The 21,377-nt window shown below is 40.7% G+C and overlaps 1 protein-coding gene across 5 annotated transcripts in view; it reads right to left on the bottom strand.

Moving 5' to 3' along the window:
* COL5A2 (collagen type V alpha 2 chain) overlaps positions 1-21,377 on the bottom strand; it is a 186,685-nt gene that overhangs the window by 67,625 nt on the left and 97,683 nt on the right. For 4 of the 5 annotated variants that reach the window (XM_039495576.1, XM_039495573.1, XM_039495577.1 and 1 more), the window contains exons 2-10: positions 19,988-20,215; positions 18,132-18,145; positions 16,451-16,483; positions 15,378-15,410; positions 10,717-10,770; positions 5,331-5,441; positions 2,909-2,986; positions 1,697-1,741; positions 245-298 (exon numbers count right to left, since the gene is read on the bottom strand). In XM_039495576.1, the coding sequence (XP_039351510.1) occupies positions 245-298; positions 1,697-1,741; positions 2,909-2,986; positions 5,331-5,441; positions 10,717-10,770; positions 15,378-15,410; positions 16,451-16,483; positions 18,132-18,145; positions 19,988-20,174 (609 nt within the window). In that variant the 5' untranslated portion in view covers positions 20,175-20,215. The remainder of the gene's footprint in view (positions 1-244; positions 299-1,696; positions 1,742-2,908; positions 2,987-5,330; positions 5,442-10,716; positions 10,771-15,377; positions 15,411-16,450; positions 16,484-18,131; positions 18,146-19,987; positions 20,216-21,377) is intronic. The other variant, XM_039495574.1, reaches the window with a different exon arrangement.

Raw genomic sequence — 21,377 nt, 5'->3', positions numbered from 1 at the left:
TGCATTGCTGATTCCTGTTGAGGTTGTGATCCACCACAACTCCCATCACTGCCATTCAAAGCAATTAAAACTCAGTGAACCAGCAGAAAAATATTACCACCAGTCCTGACTGCAGCCCTTGTCACATGGTCCATTTGGTGCATGCAGCAAGAGAGGAGCCTATGGTATAGTGAGAATTTAGAATAGTCTCCACTGTACAGTCTGCAATTTTACATTGGGAAGATGCACATATATTTGACCTTACCATTGGTCCTGGATCCCCAGGTTCACCTGGTGGGCCTGCGGGGCCAACACCACCCTAAAATTGACCCAAAAAAGGATAAATATAGAATAGATTAGAACCAAAGGTAGTGGTCTGGAAAACTATTACAAATAGTAAAAATTATACAGGCACAATTAGCAACCCAGATGGGAATAATGACTGTTCTTGAGACAGTTTGGATCCAGATTCGAACTCATGTCATGACAATGGAATAAATGAATACTCTGCATCCTAATACCCCTCAAACTTTGGAAAAGTCCTGAGCCACATGCACATTTTGCAGCTCAGCACATCTTTACCCCATCTGAAGCTAGCCCAGTGCTGATACTGAAGCCAGAGAAAGTTAATAGCCAACATTTTCTATTATTTAAGAGTGCCATAATTAAAATATGTGATGAGTAAAAAGACCTCTTCTGGACCTGATAGCAAATTGATCTCTTTGGATTAACATGACTGTCTTCTGAAGCCTGATAAACCATCACTGGACTTATGTGGGTACCAAGATTCCTGACTTTCAGTGCAGAAGGTAACTCTGAAGAATGCAGTATTTACTTTAAACAGATTTCTCCTTTGTACGTCAAATATCAGGATAAACACTTCACCACAATAGAACAATAACAGAGAGCCACAAACCAGCGGGACTATTGAAGGAGTAAGGTACTATTCAAAATTCACAGGGGTGTCAGAATTTGGCCAGTAAACTTGAAACAAAGCTATTTCATTGATAACTGGAATCCGTTTAAAAATGAGAAAGTAAATTCTGACTTGAGCAGAAATTGCACATGCATCTAAGATCATGAGTATCCAGATGCCTGTGGTATAAAACTGAAAAATGGCAATGAAATAAAAGAGGTTATGTTGTAATTCTCTGGGCATAGTGCTCGGTGGTGACTTGTGTTAATTATGTAGTGCTTGGACTGTCCTGCCTAATTCCTTGTAAGAATTAGGGATAGGCTAAGACATTGCAGGCTACTCGTTCTATACACAGGCACACAATTTGGGAAAACTTTAAGAAAGATGCATTACCGGTATTATGCTATCTCTGAATAGCAATATAATTAGCAAGGATCATCACTGTAAGCATCTGACAAAAAGACAATTATAGGCCAAATACACCTCAGGTGTAACTCCATCCAAGTTAATGGGATAGATTTGGCCCACTGTGTTTCATAGAATTACATAAGAATACAAGATCAGTTAATACTTTTTTAGGATGGAATTTCTCTGTGTGCACGACATCTTTATGGCTTTAAATCAGGAAAGCACTTAACCACATGCTTAAGTACATCCCTAACTAGCAAAGGACGTACACCTATGATGAAGGACACTTTCCAGAAACAGGGCCTACATGAACACTTTAGATATCATGCACTCGGTCTGTTCTTATTCCTTTTGTGTACATCTGTGAAAAACACCATGGAACAAATCACTTACTTGTTGTCCTTGTAGACCCTGCGGACCTCTTGGACCCACTGGACCCTATTAAAAACACAAGCGCTTGTTAAATCGCTTAAAATAAATGAAATCAAATCATCTCACCATGTAAACCAAGCGAAAGAGCATGTCTGATGGTGACCTTCAAACTAACACTTCTATGGTCAAAGCCTCTGGAAGCATAATGAGCTGATACTCATTGGACACTGGGCTGTTAGGTGCAGAAGGGAGTCAAAAGGGGAAGGGAAGAAGAGGAAGGGAGTCGAAGAAGAATCAGAACATTGGGAGGCATGTAATTCAGAAGGGGTTGAAAACCTTGGATTGCTTTTTCTCTGTAGAGTCACTAAATGTAGGAGGAAAGAAACTCTCCTAGTTATGCTACAAGCTTGGAATGTGCGGTGAGGCCTTAGGTCCTGTGAGGCTTTGAAGCCTGCCTCACTCTAGAACAAAAATGAAACAATCAAAAATAAACTTGTCAAGTACAATGTAGCCAAATATCATGTTTAATTAATTCAAACTCAAATCTCTGCCTCATTATTCAAATGAGTAGAACTGTGGGACCAGTGCTGTACTGTGCTTATCCTGCTACACTAAATGAATGAGAGAGGGTCACAGTAGTGTTCTGAGTCTGTGAAATCTTAACAACTATTTTTAAAGGGTCAAGTTTCACAATAATTTTTTTCAGAATTTCATGAAATTTTCCTCCCTAAAAAAGGAGGGAAATTTAAGAAAAATAACTTATTGAATTGAAACCTCAACTCTGAGAGCAATAACAATTTTGTTTGAAAGCAATTCTCACCCGGCTTCTAGGAATACTAGGGAAATAAGAGAATACTACAGGAGAGCAGAATTTGTATTTTGACAGCGTCACAAAGAATTGGTATCATGCAAGTTTCATGTTTTGTCTTAAACACAGAACCCCTGGTTTTCAAGTGGGTTCCATATTACATTTCCAGTACAAGGAGCAGGTAAAAGAAGGAAACAGCAACAAACCAATAAATAATATTAATATAACAATAGGAACAAACAAGTAAACCACTTGTGATCCCGGGTGAGAATCAAATGTTGGGTTGAAAAGAAAAGTGTTAAGTGCATTTACATGAAGGGAGCATATGGCATTTGGGTGGATGTCTTTGCTATTCATTTATTCCTTGCATACATATTCTACTTCAGATCTGTTTTACCATACAGAGGTACTCAATGTGTTCTCACCACTGCACCGGGCATGAATCCCATTTGACTACTGATTCCAGATTTCTCATCCAGTCCTGCCATCTGAGCTGCAAACGGCTGTAAAAATGAGAAGCCCAATTTTAGCTGGCAATTGCGTTCATGATGCAACAGTCAGAAAACTACACTACTCACTTTTCATTATTTATTCTGGCTCCGCAGTGCTAAAGAGGAAAATCATATTTTCGTCATTAAAAAAAAACTTTCATTCACTTAAACAGAAGTTGGATCAGGCCCTCAAAGAGCAGCTGAGTTAGGTAACTCACAATTTGCATGCTTGCTTTTCAAACCATACTGCACTTTAATCCAAAAAAGATTTTTTATTATTATTAAAGGAAAGATCTTCCTTGAAATAAGATAAAAGTCAGGGAAAGAGAAATGTAAGTTATATCCACCTTAATCTTGTCTGCAGACATTTTTCAGCGTTTTCTGAGCCTCACTTTTTTTATTTTGTTTTTACATAAATGTCCCTAACATTTAGAAATATATGAAGCTAAGTGGTCAATTAGCTGATTTTTTCTTTCATCTTAAATAATTACTTTGACCGTATTTCCCTTAGTCAGCAAAGCTGAAGAGCATCTGCTGTTCTTGTGATCCTGTGCCAGCCTACAAAACAAATTAATTAAAGCAGGGAGGGTTTTCAACAAACACGCACCCCTCTCTTGCCTACGTGCTTGTTGATATGGTTGAAAAACCAAAACCTTTTTATTTTGCTTATTTAGGGCCATCTCCTCAGTTGTGACTGAGGAGTACTCATTGTCCTTTGCACTCCTATGACCCTATGTGTGCACAGTGTCTGACTGGTCCCCTACCACAGTGCCCAGGTGCCTGAAGGCTTCCCTGTTCTGTTCCTTCCATGGGGCCATTACACAAGCCAGGATTTTCTTAGAAGCAGGGGAGCTCTGGCCACGCCTCTTCCTACCACATTTTCTAGACCAGCTGCCACAAAAGATGGGTGGTTTAGCAACCACAACAGCAGTTCTGTACCACAATGCTGGGGAGATCCTCCGAGGGCTGGATCAGCTGGGTTTAGGGTCCCTTAGAGTAACATAAGGAGCCAATGTGCTGCCCAGCATTATCAGCGCTTGATTCACTGCTACATTACTCCAGTTTTACATCCGTCATCAGCGTAACTCCCTTGATTTCAATAGAGTTACAATGCTATAAAGCCAATAATGCAGTGGGGAATCAAGAACTATATCTTTAGAACAGCAACACATGATGTAATTTACAAAATATGAAAAGGAACAATTTCATTTCACATTAACCCGTAATCAATCCTACACTTCATAGGATCTTGGTAAAGAAATGTCTTGCAGATCACCTAATCCACATCCATGCTGTGCAGGATTGCTCCCTACAGAACATCCCTGAATGCTTCGTCTAGCTTTAGGTCTCAATTATTCCAGCAGAGGGGAATCCACTGTGCAACCAAGAAGTTGGCTCCATCATACTTTAAATAACTTAATAACAAATTGACTCATTGTCCAGCCTAAATTTCCCTTTGCTAAATCATCCCATCTTTCTCTTCATTCCTCCATGAACCATCACACTGTTTCTCTTCAATCTCTTGGGGCCTGATCCAAAGTCCACTGGAATGGAAGGATTCCTATTGACTCTAATGCACTCTGTATTGGGATTCTTTTAACTGCTAAAATATACATACTAAATTCTTTCAGACCTTCCTCCAAAGTTAGCCCTTCCAAATCACTAATCCTCTTTTTGCCACTATTTGCATCTTCGATAGATACTTTCCACCCTTCCCATTAGCTTCTTATTTGATCCGTTTGTTTCAGTTTAATTAAAGGGAAAAGATTTCATTCTCTCACCCCTCCTCCAGCCATTTAGTATAGAGGAGAAGTGGATTAAATTACCTTGATGGTCTTTTCCAAGCCTACTATCTATGAGCACACAAAAGTAGTAGGTTAATATCCCCATCCTCTCAGAGATGCAGAAATTGAGAGCAAGAATCACCATAACTATTCACAAAAAGTATCTATTCATTAATTAAACCTGTGCTGGTTAGAAAACTTAAAGTTAGAAGAGGCTGAAATAAATACCAACATATGTAAATACTTAAATCCTGATTTACTGCATGTACAAAACACAGCCACACTGACACTCTGCAAACTTGATCACTTACCATTGGCTGGCACCACACTCACTGTGCTTCTTCACCCATGGCCCCAGGTATCATTCATTTTAATCAGAATGGGTGGCAGAGATTAATGACTGGATAGGAATCGTATCCACAACACCGCAACCCTAAGCCATCTTTCAATGGCCAGTTTTGTATCTCTGAAAGTCAGATCCTGTGGTGAATGGGAACTGGGGGCATTTGCACATTGCTAGCTCCAGTCCATCATCCACCTGGGTCCCATACTTATGCATCTATAAAACTTACTGCATTCCTCCCATCTGGTCCTGAGTGAGTTGGATGTCCTGGAGGTCCAGGATCACCAGGTTGTCCAGGGATACCGGGTTCCCCATCAATCCCTTGAGGACCACGAAGACCCTAGAAAGAAAGTCAGCAGAAATTAGTGCAGATACATACCAAATATATTAGTGAGCTTCATTAGAATTTACATATGTTTGACTAGCTTTTATTAAACCCAAGGGGAATGGTAATATTTCTGCTGAAAAGGTCCTCAAGCAGACAGCATCCCCATAACTACTCAAGCTAGTTAAGTCCAAAGCTGACTGCAAACAGTTATAAAGGGATCTCACAAAACTAAATAAAATGGCAGATAAAATTCAGTGTTGATAAGTGCAAAGTAATGCACCTTGGGAAACATAATCCCAACTATACATACAAAATGATGAGGTCTAATTTAGCTGTTACCACTCAAGAAAGAGATCTTGGAGTCATCGTGCATAGTTCTCTCAAAACATTACTCAGTGTGCAGTGGCAGTCAAAAAAGTTAACAGAATGAGAGGAACTATTTTGAAAGGGATAGATAATAAATCAGAAAATATCATAATGCCATTATGTTAATCTGTGGTATGCTAACACCTTGAATACTGACAACAGTATTAGATGTATTAGAATTGAAAAATGTACGGAGAAGGGCCACAAAAATGATTACAAGTATGGAACAGCTTCCATATGAGGAGAAAGTAATAAGACTGGGACCATTCAGCTTGGAAAAGAGACAACTAAGGGGGATGTGATAGAGATTTAAAAAATCGTGAATGGTGTGAAGAAAGTGAATAGGGAAGAATTACTTACCTCTCACATAACACAAGAACCAGGGGTCAGACAGTGAAATTAATAGGCAGCAGATTTAAAACACACACAGAAAGGAAGTACTCCTTCACACAATGCACAGTCAACCTGTGGAACGCATTGCCATGGAATGTTGTGAAGGTGGAAAGTATAACCAGGTTCAAAAATGAATGAGATAAGTTCATGGAAGATAAGTCCATCAATGGCTATTAGCCAAGATTGTCAGGGATGCAACTCCATGTCCTGAGTATTCCTAAACCTCTGACTGCAAGAATCTGGGACTGGACAACAGGGGATGGATCATTTAATGATTGCCCTGTTCTGCTTATTCCCTCTGAAGCATCTGGCACTGGCCACTATCAGAAGACAGGATACTGGGCTAGATGGACCATTAGTCTGACCTAACATGACCATTCTCATGATCATTCCTGGTCCTCAGACAAGCAGCACTGTCTGGAAGTAACAGCAGCCATCAATTATGAAGATAAATTAGACTGTCTTCTTTAAAAATATTATTTTAGGGGCCCAGGAACAGTTCATATCATTCCCGAAAGGTGTTTATTGTGGCTTTAGAAATGCTTAGCCTTGCACACAGTGTAAGTGTAGCAAGAATTACAGAGTAGATTTCAGTGAAGCTGAATGTTTGCAGCCTCCTATCAGAGACAGATCTCCAACTATCATGAATTTGCTGCACAAATGACACACAAGAACAGAGCTTGCCTAAACTTGAAATGCTAGAGCAGAGCAACTGTGCCGCTGCAATGCTTCAGTGTAGACACTACCTACACTGACGGGAGGGTTTCTCCTGTCAGCACAAGTAATCCACCTCCCTGAGGTGTGGTAGCTAGATCAAAAGAGAAGAATTCTTCTGTCAGCCTAGCACTGTCTAGGTTGGCTCACCTACACTGCTTTTTCACACCCCTGAGCAATGTAGTTAAGCTGACTTAATTTTCTAGTGTACACCAGGCCTCAGAATGTGATCTATACCAGTGAAAATACTAGGTTAACTGATGCCAAGGAGTTACCTCAGATTAGAAGTGGCATAAATTAGACCAGAATCTATCCCATAGCTTCTCTGAGTGACTACAGTCACATGGTCATTCTAGTGAATTCCATATTGTCCCCTTTCCCCTGCATCCAGCTTGTATGAAAAGAAGAACTAAATAAAGAAGCAGCTGGCAAGACATCAATGGAGTTAAACAGCCAAAAATCAATAGAAATATTTCATGGACATGTAAAAATCCATTTTTAAATGAATAAATACTTTGAAGTGTTTGCTCCGACCACCACTTTCACTTCCACCTACACATGGAGAGAAATGTTTGATTATAGTGAAGGAAACATTTTATGAGCCTTTGAACTTTGCTAAATCTCAATAAAGAGCCCGCAACCATAAAACTTATGAAGTCTTCCTTAATGAGCCATCATTACAAACACATGCTGTACTGCTATAACCAGCTGGCTTAGGTTTATTTCTATTTGATAAGGACTGTAATCATCTGAGGGTTTGCTGTGCATTGGAATAAGTCCCCCGGGAATTGGGGACTGCATTAGGCTAGCCCATGTCTACCATATCAGCTACTAAAGAACTCCTCAAAACTCCCAGGGGACACGTTAATGCTTTCTGTCATAATTCCAGCTATATAGTTTTTATGGTCAGAAGTCATGTGATCCTAGCAATGTGGGAGAAAAGCAGCCTTTTCCCTTATCATACACATACACGCTGTCTGAACTTCAGTTCTAGTTGTTGACTGAACAGGAGCTATGGACTACAAGAGAGGTGGGCAAACTACAGCTCGCGGGCCACATCTGGCCCACGAGACTGTCCTGCCTGGCCCCTGAGCTCCTGGCCGGGGAGGCTAGCCCCTGGCCCCTCCCCTGCCGTTCCCCCTACCCCGCAGCCACTCTGCTGCATGGGGAGCGCTCTGGCCCGCCACTCCTGCCGGGCTGCGCGGCTTGCGCCCACCCACCTCCCAGGCTTTCCAATAAGCTGGTCCTGTTGCTCTGAGCAGCATGGTAAGGGGGCGGGGAGCGGTGGGGTTGGATAAGGGGTAGGAGGTCCAGGGGGGCAATCAGGGGACAGGGAGCAGGGGACGATTAGGGTGTGAGGTCCCGGGGGGGTGGACAAGGAGTATCACTCACAGGCCCCAGACAATATTGGGCCCCATTATACTAGGTCTTAAACAAACAGAGGTAGACATAATGTCAGCCTCAAACATCTTACAATCTAAAACCAGGAGCAAAGTGTTGTTTGGTTTTCTTTTCTTTGTTCTGGAATGAAACAGACAGAATCCACCCACTGGAAGGAAGACATGTATGCCAATGAACAAATGATGTCCAACTTGAGACACCTTAAAGCAGTCTGATTTAAGAGAAGGTGAGGAGCGCCTGCCACCTGAGAATCAAGCCTCTTTAAAATGTCTCAGGTTGAGCACCCAAAAAATTGAGGCACCCAAAATTACCAGTCATGTTTGAAAATTATGGCCAATAGTATTTATTTGTTGTCTCCAGATGTTTTATTTTGTTTTGACTGGCCCACAAGCACTGAACCCTCCATTCTAAATGGAGTTTGAGGGCAACAATGCACTAGCTTTATACCAAAACATCCCTTTAGACACATACTTTGTGGTAGGAAAAAATATAATGTGAAGCATTTTTTTAACCTCCAAAAATTCATCAGCTGCGACATCAACACTGTGGAATGAAAACTAGCAATTTGTGTGTTTACATTTATTTGGAGAGGACAACTAACCAGCTGGAGGTAGCTCATATTGAATGTTTTAGTTTTGTAAAACCATTTTGTTTGTCCCTGTACATCTTTTAGTAACTCAGCAAACATGGGGAGATTTTAAGCAAGAGATATTCCAGCTAGGCCACAAGGTGGCATCCTTTGAACGTGCACACAGTTTACTGCAATTATAATAATACTGTGGTTATTTGTTACTGGAACTCAGAAAACAGAAGATTAAAGTTTTGCCTTTGATATTATAGTGAAAGAAAATAGTCCACAGTAAAACAGTTTCAAATCACAGTTTATCATACTATTAAGACACTAATATAATTAATACCTACTGTACCAGTATACTAAGTGAAACTAGAGCCCCCTGAACAAGATTTAGTTTATTTTCAATTATGTAAAAACATTGCTTGTAAAAACTAAGAATAATAATGTTTGAATTCAAAGAAATAACTGTTCAATCCCAGGAGGCAGATTGCGGAAACAAAGGTTGCTGCTGCTAAACAGACAGCTACATTGCTTCCTATTTCAAAACTCTTCCTCCCACAATGCAATGTATTTTATAAACCTACAGCTGCTAAACTCATCCACCAAGTGGCATTTCATCACATTACATGATTAACAAATAATCTGATGCCTAAAATAAAGGTAGAAAAATATCACGCTACTTCATTTACATCTAAATGTTTTTGTTTTCCTTAAATGCAGGTCCATAAGGAAATAAAAAGTCAGCATTAGCATGGAGGCCCCCCTTTCCAAAAGCAGGCTCAAAATTTTGGGTGGGAGGAGTGGGGGTGGAAAGGAGTAAAGTATTCTTATGGATCTCAGAGGTCTGGCCTTTGGTCAAGGCCACAGGCAGTCAATGAGAACTTCCTCTGTATTAAGGGATGAGAGAGTATCCAAGATAAATTGAAATAATGTTGCTGTTTAAAATCTAAAAACCTGTTTAAAGCAGCTTCTGTATTTTTGCTGTGGTTTTGTTTCAATAAGGAACATGTTGGAGAAATAGTCTACCATTATAAAGCATAATCCTACTTCAAAGTTTCCATGCTAGAACATTATGGAGCAGAGAAGAGAATTCTGAGATTGAAAGGATCCTTTTATACCCACTTGAAAGAACCTCAACTCCTTTGATATCTCCACCATTCCTTTTCAGCCTTTCTGTGGTTCATACCAATCATGCAGATGCTGAAATTCCTTTATTAAGCATTTATTTCAGAAATGCAGTCTTAATAATACTATTCACTAACATACTTCCACGTTCTGCCCTCTCTTCCATTTTGAAATACTCTAAGCCAGTGGTTCTCAAACTAGGGCCGCCGCTTGTTCAGGGAAAGCCCCTGGCGGGCCGGGCCGGTTTGTTTACCTGCCGCATCCGCAGGTTTGGTCATTTGTGCCTCCCACTGGCTGCAGTTTGCCGCTCCAGGCCAATGGGGGCTGCAGGAAGCAGTTAACATCACCTCTGATACAATGTTGTCGCCATTAAAAAGTCAATATTTACCTTTAATTGCCATACAACGGTATGAGATACTTCATGTCTCATTTTGGGTAAGTGTTGGCAAATGATGACTAGTCAGTGGCAATGCCTCTAGACATTAGTCAATTGTTTCAAAGGTAAAATTCACGTTTCAAACTATTCAGAGAACTGGTAGATATAAAATCCTCTGGCCTTGTGATCTGTGTTTTGGGAGGTGGGTGGAAAGGAACAGGCATGTTTATAATGCACTGGATCTTAGAGCAGATGTAAAGCAATTTAGCACTTTGAGGTCATCCCTGCATGTGAATACTGATTAAGTGAACTTCTAGGAACAGCATTTAGCAACTTACAGGTCTCCCCTTAGGTCCTCGTTCTCCTCTTGGTCCTTGTGAACCTGGAGGTCCCTAAAGGAATAAATAAAATCATTAAATACATTGAGCTAAAGATTTACAGAGTTTTGAAAATGTAAAATGAAATAATTATTTAAAAAGTAATTTTATAAAAACAGCCCTTCTCCGGAAAGCATACACTCAGTGTATGCAGTACTTTGGGTTTTTTTCCTTTTAAAAAGGTGGACTCACTTCAAATCACTTCTTGCAGAGTCAGGAAAGCAGTGTTAGACAGCAATATCATGAATATCACAAAGAGCCTCAAATGCTCCCCATTTTTTCTCAAGCATATAGGTCCCCAGAGATGGCAGAACCAGTGCTATTCCACTGCAGTCAGTGGATTCGGGCAGTGCACTACAGGATTCGGGCAGTCTACAAAAGAGGTGCTTGTCCCCTGTGCAATTCAGCAGAGACTCCCTGTGCCAGAACACAGATCTGCACCATTGATGCCGATCTGACCAGATCTGCACTTTGGCCATGACGCTGGAAGCAGTGACCCCAGAGAGGCTCCTCTATCAAAAGAGAATTCTCCACTGTCATATTGGTGGTAGCATTTTACATAGATTCATAGATTCTAGGGCTGGAAGGGACCTCAAGAGGTCATCGAGTCCAGTCCCGTGCCCTCATGGCAGGACCAAATATTGTCTAGACCATCCCTGATAGACGTTTATCTAACCTACTCTTAAATATCTCTAGAGATGGAGATTCCACAATCTCCCTAGGCAATTTATTCCAGTGTTTAACCACCCTGACAGTTAGGAATTTTTTCCTAATGTCCAACCTAAACCTCCCTTGCTGCAGTTTAAGCCCATTGCTTCTTGTTCTATCCTTAGAGGCTAAGATGAACAAGTTTTCTCCCACCTCCTTATGACACCCTTTTAGATACCTGAAAACTGCTATCATGTCCCCTCTCAGTCTTCTCTTTTCCAAACTAAACAAACCCAAAACTTGTTTTGATAAATTTACTTTTTTGTTCTTATGCATCCACCATATTTACGGCAGTTTTATTTAGCTAATAACTTTTTCACTTTGCTCTCACTTTGTGCAGGTGAAAGGTGGAAGACAAGGAAAATCACACCCAAGGGATAAAATCCTGGCCCTACTGCTAGTCCATTGACTTGAATGGGGGCGGAATTCCACCCAACATCTCTCATTTATTTCTGGGGTGGGGAAAATAAGAGAGAAATTCATTTTAGTTGTGAATGTGTTACTCTTGAAGAGCATCTTGAGTGAGGGCCCTTTCATCCAAGGGGTGCAGGAAAGAGTGCATGCAAGAAAATTTCAGCTTCAAAAGGTACAGAGAAAGAGGTGTTCAGCATACATGCAACCCTCTCCCTGGGAATGGATACCCATCTTAATGAACAAGCACCAGAGGGTGGACACGAGAAGGAAAATGATAGGAGAGGCCACACACACAGCAGCCAAAGTAGCAACCAAATAGGGAAAAAAGTATAAACATAATCACGAAGCAGCAGCAGAAGGCAGTACCCAAAAAGGATGGAGAGAAAAAGGAGATCAGAACAGCTGCCCTGGGCCAGATGAGGTGACAGCAACTTTAATGATGCAAGAAGCATTACAGAGAAGTGCTAGATGCAGATCTGGAAAATAAGGAAGAAATGAATCCTTAAGGACATGGTTCACACTGAAGAACAAAGGATTCTCCAAAGGATACTAGGACAGGCCCTGATGCCCTGGATCTCAGCAGACACATGCACATATACAAGGGTGGAATTGGGCATCAATCCCTACAAATAGGTCAATGGGTTCAGTATCCACAAGGCACACCTGGTGGCCAAAACCACTCACACAGGTGCTATGGCACTGTCCATTTGTTTTAGTGCCAGAAATCCCCTAGAAACCTGCTGTCCATTTCTTATGTGCTCCATCCTTTTCTTCTGTCCTATGATCTCAAGACCACTGCTGTCCTTTCCTTATGTCATTGTGCATGCTCAGCAGAACAACTGCATTCCTCCAAAGATTTTACAGCAGCTTAGGGCTGCTTTATTTGTCTCTCTCTTATACGTCTGATTCATTTCCATTCCCAGAGGGAATATTTAGCATTGTCTGGGTTCCTGTGTCCATGTCCTTAATTTATTTTTTCATGCTCTCTTTTCTGTGGCTTCATAACTCCTGCTGCCACGTTCATTGGACCTCGGGGCAGTATACCAGAATTCCTGGCTGTATGTAACTCATTCCCTTGTGAGCTGCTTCTTACATCTTATTGTTATAGGCTAGTTGTTTTCTACCTTTTTTTCACTTGTAGACTCCTACAAAATTTCAAATGGAGGTATGGACTCCTTTGGAAATCTAAGACATAGTCTGCAGACCCTCAGAGGTCCATGGACCACAGGTGGAAAACCACTGTTGTAGGCTACCTAACAGAAGGACAATATGGCCCCTGAAGTTTAGTGCCCTCTCACACCCCTCTTTCAGTATTTATGGCTTTCATGGATGAGCATATCCTACCCCTGCCCTGTACCAATTCCTGCATAGGAGGGTGAAAAATGCAACCTTCCATCCCCACCAGGTCACATACTTGTAGCAGAGACAATATGTGGCTTCTATTACAGCTTCCAACATACAGTACCAGGAGGTTCACTGGTTGTTGGACCCACAAGACTCTGCCCCATTTCTCTCCCTTCTCCACCCACCTCTGCATGCTGTATCTCAATTAGCCTTCAATGAGCTGTTCTCTGCAGCATACTAATGGGTTTAAACACCAGCACAGGGTCCCCAGTCCTGCTTCTTCCCTGCTTAGTGGAGCCATAGCAGCTACATTGAAGGCAGGACCCTCCACAACCATGGAAGCTCAGACAAGGTTTTCCCCTTTATTATTATTTATGAATTAATATTTATTATTTGTATTATTGTAGTGCATAAGATTCCCAGTCATGCACCAGGACCCCATTTGGAAAGGTGCGGTACAAACACAGATCAGAAAGAAAATCCTTGCCCTAAGAGCTTACAGTCAGTTAATAGTTACTGTCAGGATGCTGATATTGAACCCAGGCATGCTAGATCCCTAAGCAGCATCTTTAGCCACTGCACCACAACACTGCACTGAATTGCTACCCCTGACCAACAGCCTTAGTGCTAAAGGCCGACAGATAGACAGTAGCCATGCTCAAGGCCCCTGATTGGCTGGACAGACAGCACTCTCATTGAGTACCTGGACTATATAACAACCCCAGCAGGAAGGGGAAGCTGCCTGAGCAACAGGCCATTGCCTGCTGGTTGCTGCCTAGACGCCTTGCCTTGCTGATTTGCATGACTGTCATTACTCCCGGAGGAATTCTGAGCCAAAAAATTAAAAATTATGGACAAAATATTTTAAAATTCTGCAAAATTTTAATTGTCAAAATAACACAATATAATCACATCAGTTTCAATTATTTTTGGACATTTATTTCAAAATACCTGTCAGCAAGTATGGCAGTAACAATACAAACAACAAAAAAGATTCAGGAAATGTTTTTTGACAAATAAGATTCCTTACTAGGCATATTAATACAGAACTCTGAGTAATAATTCATTTAAACTACAATGCAGAACCGTATTTCTTGCACCCCTCAGAAGCAATGCAAAGGCTTGGGGGGGGGGGTGTCAGGGTAATTGAGTAGCTGAGGGAGAGGGAAGAAATTGCTGGGAAGGAGCCTGGGTGTGAACTTGGACGGTTCTTGGGTATGGATGGGAAAAGTATGGAACAGATTTTGAGGGGTGGTAGGGAGGGATTGTTAGGGAGACTCCCCCATGCAGACCCTGGCTGACCCCCTAGCCTCTCCCATTCAGTCAGGCATATTTGCCCCTGTCCCCACCTGTGTCTGTGCCCTTACCCAGCCACTCCCCTGTCCCTATGTAGCTCTGCACCCCTCCCCCAGCCCCCATCCCTATGTGTCCCTGTACCCCTCCCCCTTCCCCTGCACCCCTCCCCATCCCCATGTGTCTCTGTGCCCTCACCCCGCCCCCCCCGCACCTGTCCCTGTGCCTCCAGTCCCATTCAGCCCCTGCCCCAGCCTGTCCTCCCCCAGACCCTGTCTCCTGACCTGGCCTGACAAGTGCTGCCAAGGCAGCTCTCGCTTCCCACCCCCGCACCCGCCCTGGGGGAGCTATCACCACATCGCCCTCTGGAGGGGAAACGGGGGAACTGCAGAAGTTATTTTCTATTGAGAGCCGCTTGCTGTTCTTGCACCACAGCGCCGTCTGGTGCGGAAAAGGTGGAACTGCAGCAACATTTTGGCAGAAGCTTTTTTCTGCGCAGAAAAATAGAAATCTGCAGGGCTCATTAAATATGCGCATGCGCAGTGGCGCAGAAGTCCCCCAGGAGCAATGACTTGACTATCTTGCCTTGCCACATCACCTGACCTTGCCTCCACAGCCACTGACCCAGCCCCATGGATTGGCTCTCCCGGCTACCAACCCCTGAGCGAACTCAGACCACTGCCTCTGATACCAGTGAACCTCCTGGCTGCCCAACAACCTGCACACACTTGACTAGTGCTCTGGACTTCCCCCTAGCCTGCCTCACCCATCAGGCATTACAGTCATTTTCACAGTAAAAAAATGGAAATTGAAGAGACTGGAAATAATATAATCAGAAGAACAGAAGCTCAGACACTACTTACTGATGGTCCTGGGCGGCCTCGTATTCCTGTAACCTAAACAAAGAGAAGACATGTGCTAAAACTTTCATAAAACACTAGGAATGCATTTGTCATGGCTACCGTAAGGAAAACTGCTCACTGAACGATGAAGATTTGTACAGTAAATTAAGCTACCTGACAACTTTTAGGATTTTGTAACCCCTTTTAAATTTCAGTACCTTTTCAGTACATAACAAGGACTTTGGAAGTATGATGATAATTTTATGCTGACTTTTTTCTTCTAGAAAAGTGTGAATAAAGATTTTAAAAAGTGAGGGTGTTAGTCTCTCTCTTTTTAACTTTTTTTTCACTTTTCCACTAGAAAAAGTTTTTAAAAGTGTTTTTCCACCACTTTTTCTCTTTTTACAAAAAATCGTATTGTCAACTTTTTCCAGGAGGAAAAAGTAAATGTGAGAGAAACTGAATTATTCGCACTCTCTCTAATGTTTTTACCTTTCCCCATAGTTTTCCTGTGGGGGGTGAGGAGGAGAAAAATAAATAACTGACAGAAAGTTGCAACTGTCACACAATTATTTTAAAAATATTTTGAATTCTGAATTTTGAGCATTTTTAAAAAATAAAAAATGTCAAAAACAAGTAGTTTTCAATTAAGAAACTGCTGATTTTGTTTACCAGCTCTACTTGCGAGTTCTAGACCCTTCTAATATTAACCTATTGCCCATTACACTACGCACAGATTCCAACTATGAAGAAGAAACTCACTATGTAAAGGTTTAATTCTGCAGAATTTTTTTTTCAAAATTACAATTGACAGGTTTCAATGGCACATATGAAATATTAGCAATCAAAAACTCCTGTTGGTTATATTTTAGGAATAAATTCTCCATAGACTTAATTTTATTCCTCACAACTAAATGCAACTATTAAAAATCTTGTTGTGGTAGTTGCTGGTGTTAAATAATTTACATATTTTCATTGGATAAATGCTACAATTCTGTTATATGGGTGATTAATTTTCTTAAATCTCCTAAATTACAGCATGAGACATGTATACTTCCAAAAAGCACTGATAAACGAAGAAGAAATTAACTTACAATTGGCACCACTCCAGGCTCTCCTTTTTGTCCCTGCAGGGTACAGTAACAAAAATAGCTCAGATAGCAGACTATTAATGAATAACAGTATTTATGAACTTTAACTGCCTTCTCCAACGTTATTACTGACATATGATGCACACTGTGACATTAAACTTCCTTGCCTGGTTTACCAAATAACAATCTAAGTACATTCAATTTAGTTCCACAGAGGAAGGTATAAAGATATTATCCGCTAATACTGCTACTGCATTTACTTAGAAGTGAATGTTTAGAGTTACTGAATATCTACAACCTAACACTTTAAAAATATAAATGAATGTTAAATACTTATTTGAGGCTAGCTCCCCTCTTAATAGGTTATTTATTGGAGGTAAGTATTTAAATTTGCATTTTTTCTAAGAGATCTCACTACAACACATTTTCTCCCTGCTTATCCTCACACAATGTGGTATGTTACAGACATTCTCACACCAACAGAGGACAAAAGTATCTTACCAGGAGAGAATGCCTTCTACTGTATCTATAGTAACATACCACTCAGGCTGGTCAACAGTGGGTCAAAATTAACCTCCAGATCCAAACACTCTTGAACTTTGGAAGGCTGTAAAGATATAAAATGAGCTATTTTTTCCTCTTCAGGACCATCTCCACTGTGTACACTCATGTGAAATCAGATAAGGGTTGCTAACCCTGTGGGAATTGAGTACCTCAGTTTCAATTTTGCTTTGTTCTTTCTCTGATGAGATATAGTGGTGAATAAAGAAATGCTGTTAGCTGAGCTCTGTTGTATCAGCTGAACTATTACAGTAGTGAAAGTGGAAGGGATGCTGGAAAGATTTTTATATTTTTTAAATATGTATTCATGACACATAGTGATCAAATAAGTGCATAACTGAAATAGAGCTAAAGAGTGTTTGCATGTTGACTCTTGTATGCAATCTCTAGTGATCAATGCAAAGATCTAATTGATCCATGGTCAACTTCATGAATTAATTAAATATAACCGCAAATGTAACACACACAGAATTCTTAATAGTATTATTTAGGTAGTATGAAGCTGTTATAATACCCTGCTTATTAAACAGGTCTCCATGTTGGGACTCATTACACCAGCGCTCCAGGATATGAACCAACTACAAATTAGTTTGTGTGTGGAATACAAGGTGCTGAAGCTGGGATTTTCAGGGACCTAAGGGGATCAGGAGGCGTTGGGCACCTAACTCCCTTACAAAATCCCAGCATAAAGTCTTAAATAGTCTGGACCCCTTTTATCCATGTGTGATGCTGCTAGAGATGAAGCCAGCTGAGGTACTACAGCTGGAACTTCCTTGATAAAAGAGAGGAGGTTTCTGGGAGGGTGCTCTCCATAAGGGAACCTAGGTTGTGGGCCCTTCCACCCCAGGATTTGGTAACCTACGAGATAGACTGCAATCTCCCTAGGCATTAGGAAGAAGGTTCGGTGAGAACAAAGAGGTTTCATTATTAACCTCCCAGCTGTAGGAGGTTAACTATTTTATGATGTCTGCTGGGACATGTTGATATATCCACTAGCCAGAGTGAGATGAGCAGTGTTTGTGATATTTTACTGTATAATTTAAATTATCTAAGTGCCGCAAGTAAAGGACTGGAGCCTTTTTAGGGCTTTAATACACTTAAAACGATAAAAAGTAAAACTTACCTTCCTTCCTCTACCTATAAAAGGAGCAAAAAAGGAAACAAATTAGTTTACTGAGAGAGGCAAAACATTCTAAGGAGTGAATGGATGTCTGTACAGCCAGAATGGTGCAACATGGAGGCATAGGAAATAGTCAGTTTGTCAATGGGCAGCTTGAGAAGTGCCCAGAGGTAAACATGCCCCACCTTCCTGAATGGGGATCAATAAGGTGTGGAAGAGTTCCCTAGATGCCCGGCCTCATCGAGTGTTGGACAGAATAGGAAATAGCATGTTTAATACAATTACCCCAGAATAGCAAATGACATTTTAATGGTGTCCCACTGTATATCTACACTAATTTCCCCCTTTCCGTAAGTGAATACATCTGGCTCCAGGACTCTTTAAGAATGCTTAACACTATGGTGGGATTTTCAATAGCGCTCAACGTGGGCTTACCTCTGCTCCGACTCAAGTAAATGGTGAAATCCCCGTCAACTTCACTGGGAACAGACAGAGCAGCACTTTTGAAAATCCCACCCGATATCATGGTATTTGACACTGATTTTTTTTTTCAAAAGCTACAGACAATTGAATGATCTTTGAGTTTTTTTGTCAAGTACTTGCAATACTCATGTACAGTCCCCACTGGCAGTGAGTTCACAGCTCTGATGTGAAGCTCATAACAAAAATCTTTAGGAGGGATATTTATTAATATCTTTAATAGCATCAACACATTCCAGAATGTATCCATAATGCTCTTCTTCCTTGAAGACACTCATCCATGGCCTAATGCCTCCTAATGCACAGCAAGTATGCACCATCTGCTTATTAATGCATGCCATGTCTTGTCTTATTGCTTAATGATACAACTCCCTCCTATGTTCCGTTTATCGTTACTCCACATTATTTACACTAACATAACCAGGAGTAATTATTTCCCTTTTTCAAATACCTGTAGATGATTATATGGTTCAAATAACATAATACACAATGTTAAGGTGTATAGAATGAAAAGTTTAGAGATTTTTGTTCAGAAAGCTACTCCATTGTTTTTTTCAAAATTTTATCTTAATCTCATGGGTTTGAAAAAACTGAACTGGAAATGTGACAAAAACAGTCTTTAATGTAAAATTACTTGTATTTTCTGTTTCTGGGCCCGTACAGAAGAAGAATATTCAAATGAGCAAAAAAAAAACGAAATGAAAAATATTAAAAATTAAAAGATGAAGTAAACCTTTTTTATATCTCATAAGAGGTTTAGTTTGGCTTTCACAGAAGAGTCAGGTTTCTTCATCTGGATTTATTTGTACATTACATGCTTTCACACTGTGAAATTTCTTTAATTGTATTAAACAATTTTTATATTTACACATATACAATTTTAGTAGGAAAAATAGGAGGTGTGTATGGAATGTAACTATCAAATTGATATGTTTTTATAAAGATGGATCCGAACAAGAACCTGAAATCCAAACCTCATCAAGATTCCAAAAGGGGGATTAAGATCAAACCTCTGGTTATGAAGTGACCTCAACAGTATTGGGTGTGTGTAAGAACTGCAGCCAGAAAGGAACTCTCTTTCAGACCCAGCTCAGATACAACTCAAGACAGCAAAAATCTCACTGGAGTAACCATTCTATTGAGATTCGAGTCTAAGACTGTGGAAATCTCGTGAGAATAGCTGATCTCACAAGTTTGCTTGTGAGAGTTTGCTGAACCTGAACTTTAGCCTTACTTTTGCATCACATCCAAATGCCAAACCCTGGGCAAATCTGCATCTGAACACTATCTCCTTTGCTCATCTCAAACTACCATATCAGAGATTACATTGTTCAAAATGTCAGGCTTCATGTAAAATAAGGAATCTAAAGTAGCCTTACCAATATTGCCTTCAAAATCAACACGTGCCGTGTTGGGGCACACAGGACAGCATTCTCCCGGGGGAATCTGAGGGTTCTCACATTCTAACACATCCTGACACTGAATCTCGTCACAGAGAATGGCTCCATTGTCACAGACACAAATCTGGCATGGTGTGGGCTTCCAGATATCCCTGTTCAGATACATCTGATCATTTTGAGTGCAGGCTATTTCTTCAGCATCCTCTTCTAGGAAAGAACAAAAAACACTTTTTAGGCACTTGCAAACTGCTAAACCACAGGAGGAGTGTGTTAACTGGGAACAGTATGTTATGGGTCCAAAAAGCACATGAGAGATGAAGACAACAGCTCAACAGTGGAGTAGAAACCAGTCCTTGGGACTTTAAAATGCTAACTCTTTAACCTCTTTGATTCATAAATGTCAAGGCCAGAAGGGATCATTGGTGATCATCTACTCTGACCGCCTGTATAACAGAGGACATAGAACTTCCCCCAAATAATTCTTAGAGTATATCTTTTTGAAAATTTTGATTTAATAATTATCAGTAATGGAGATGCCACCATGACTCTTGGTAAGTTGTTCCAAAGATTAATTACTATCACTGTTAAAAAATTACACCTTATTTCCAGTCTGAATTTGTTTAGCTTCAGCTACTAGCCATTGGATCATGCCATACCTTGTCTCTGAAGAAACAATTGTTAAATATTTGTTCCCCATGTACGTACTTACAGATTGAAATAAAGTTACCTTTTAATATTCTCTTTGTTAAGATAAATAGGTTAAGCTCCTTGAGTCTATCACAGTAAGGCTTGTTTTCTAATCCTTTAATCATTCTTGTGGCTCTTCTCTGATACCTCTCCAATTTATCAACATCCTTCTTGAATTGTGGACAACTAGAACTGGACACAGTATTCCAGCAGCAGTCACACACAGGGGTAATACTCCTACTTAAGATTCCTGTCTGTGCATTCAAGGACTGCAGTAGCCCTTTTGGCCACAGTGTCAAACTTGGAGTTCATGTTCAGCTGATTATCCACCATGATCCATAATCTTTTTCAGTCACTGTTTCCCAGGATGGAGTACCCATTCTGTAAGTGTGGCCTATGTTCTTTGTTCCTAGATCTATTCATTTACATTTAGCCATATTAAAATGCATATTGTTTGTTTGCACCCAGCTTACTAAGAGATCCAGACCACTCTGTATAGTACTAACTTGTCTTCTTCATTATTTACCATTTACCCCCAATTTTTGTGTCACCTGCAAACATGATTTTGTTTTCTTCCAGGTCATTAATAAAAATTTTAAATAGAGTAGGATCAAGAACGGATACCCAAGGGACCCCACTAGGAACACAGCCATTTGATGATTGTTCCCTGTTGACAATTACA

This window comes from Mauremys reevesii, linkage group 11 (assembly GCF_016161935.1).
Source record: "Mauremys reevesii isolate NIE-2019 linkage group 11, ASM1616193v1, whole genome shotgun sequence".
NCBI lineage: Eukaryota > Metazoa > Chordata > Testudines > Geoemydidae > Mauremys > Mauremys reevesii.
Note: the sequence above shows the minus strand (reverse complement) of the source record. Positions and strands in the feature narration are given on the sequence as shown.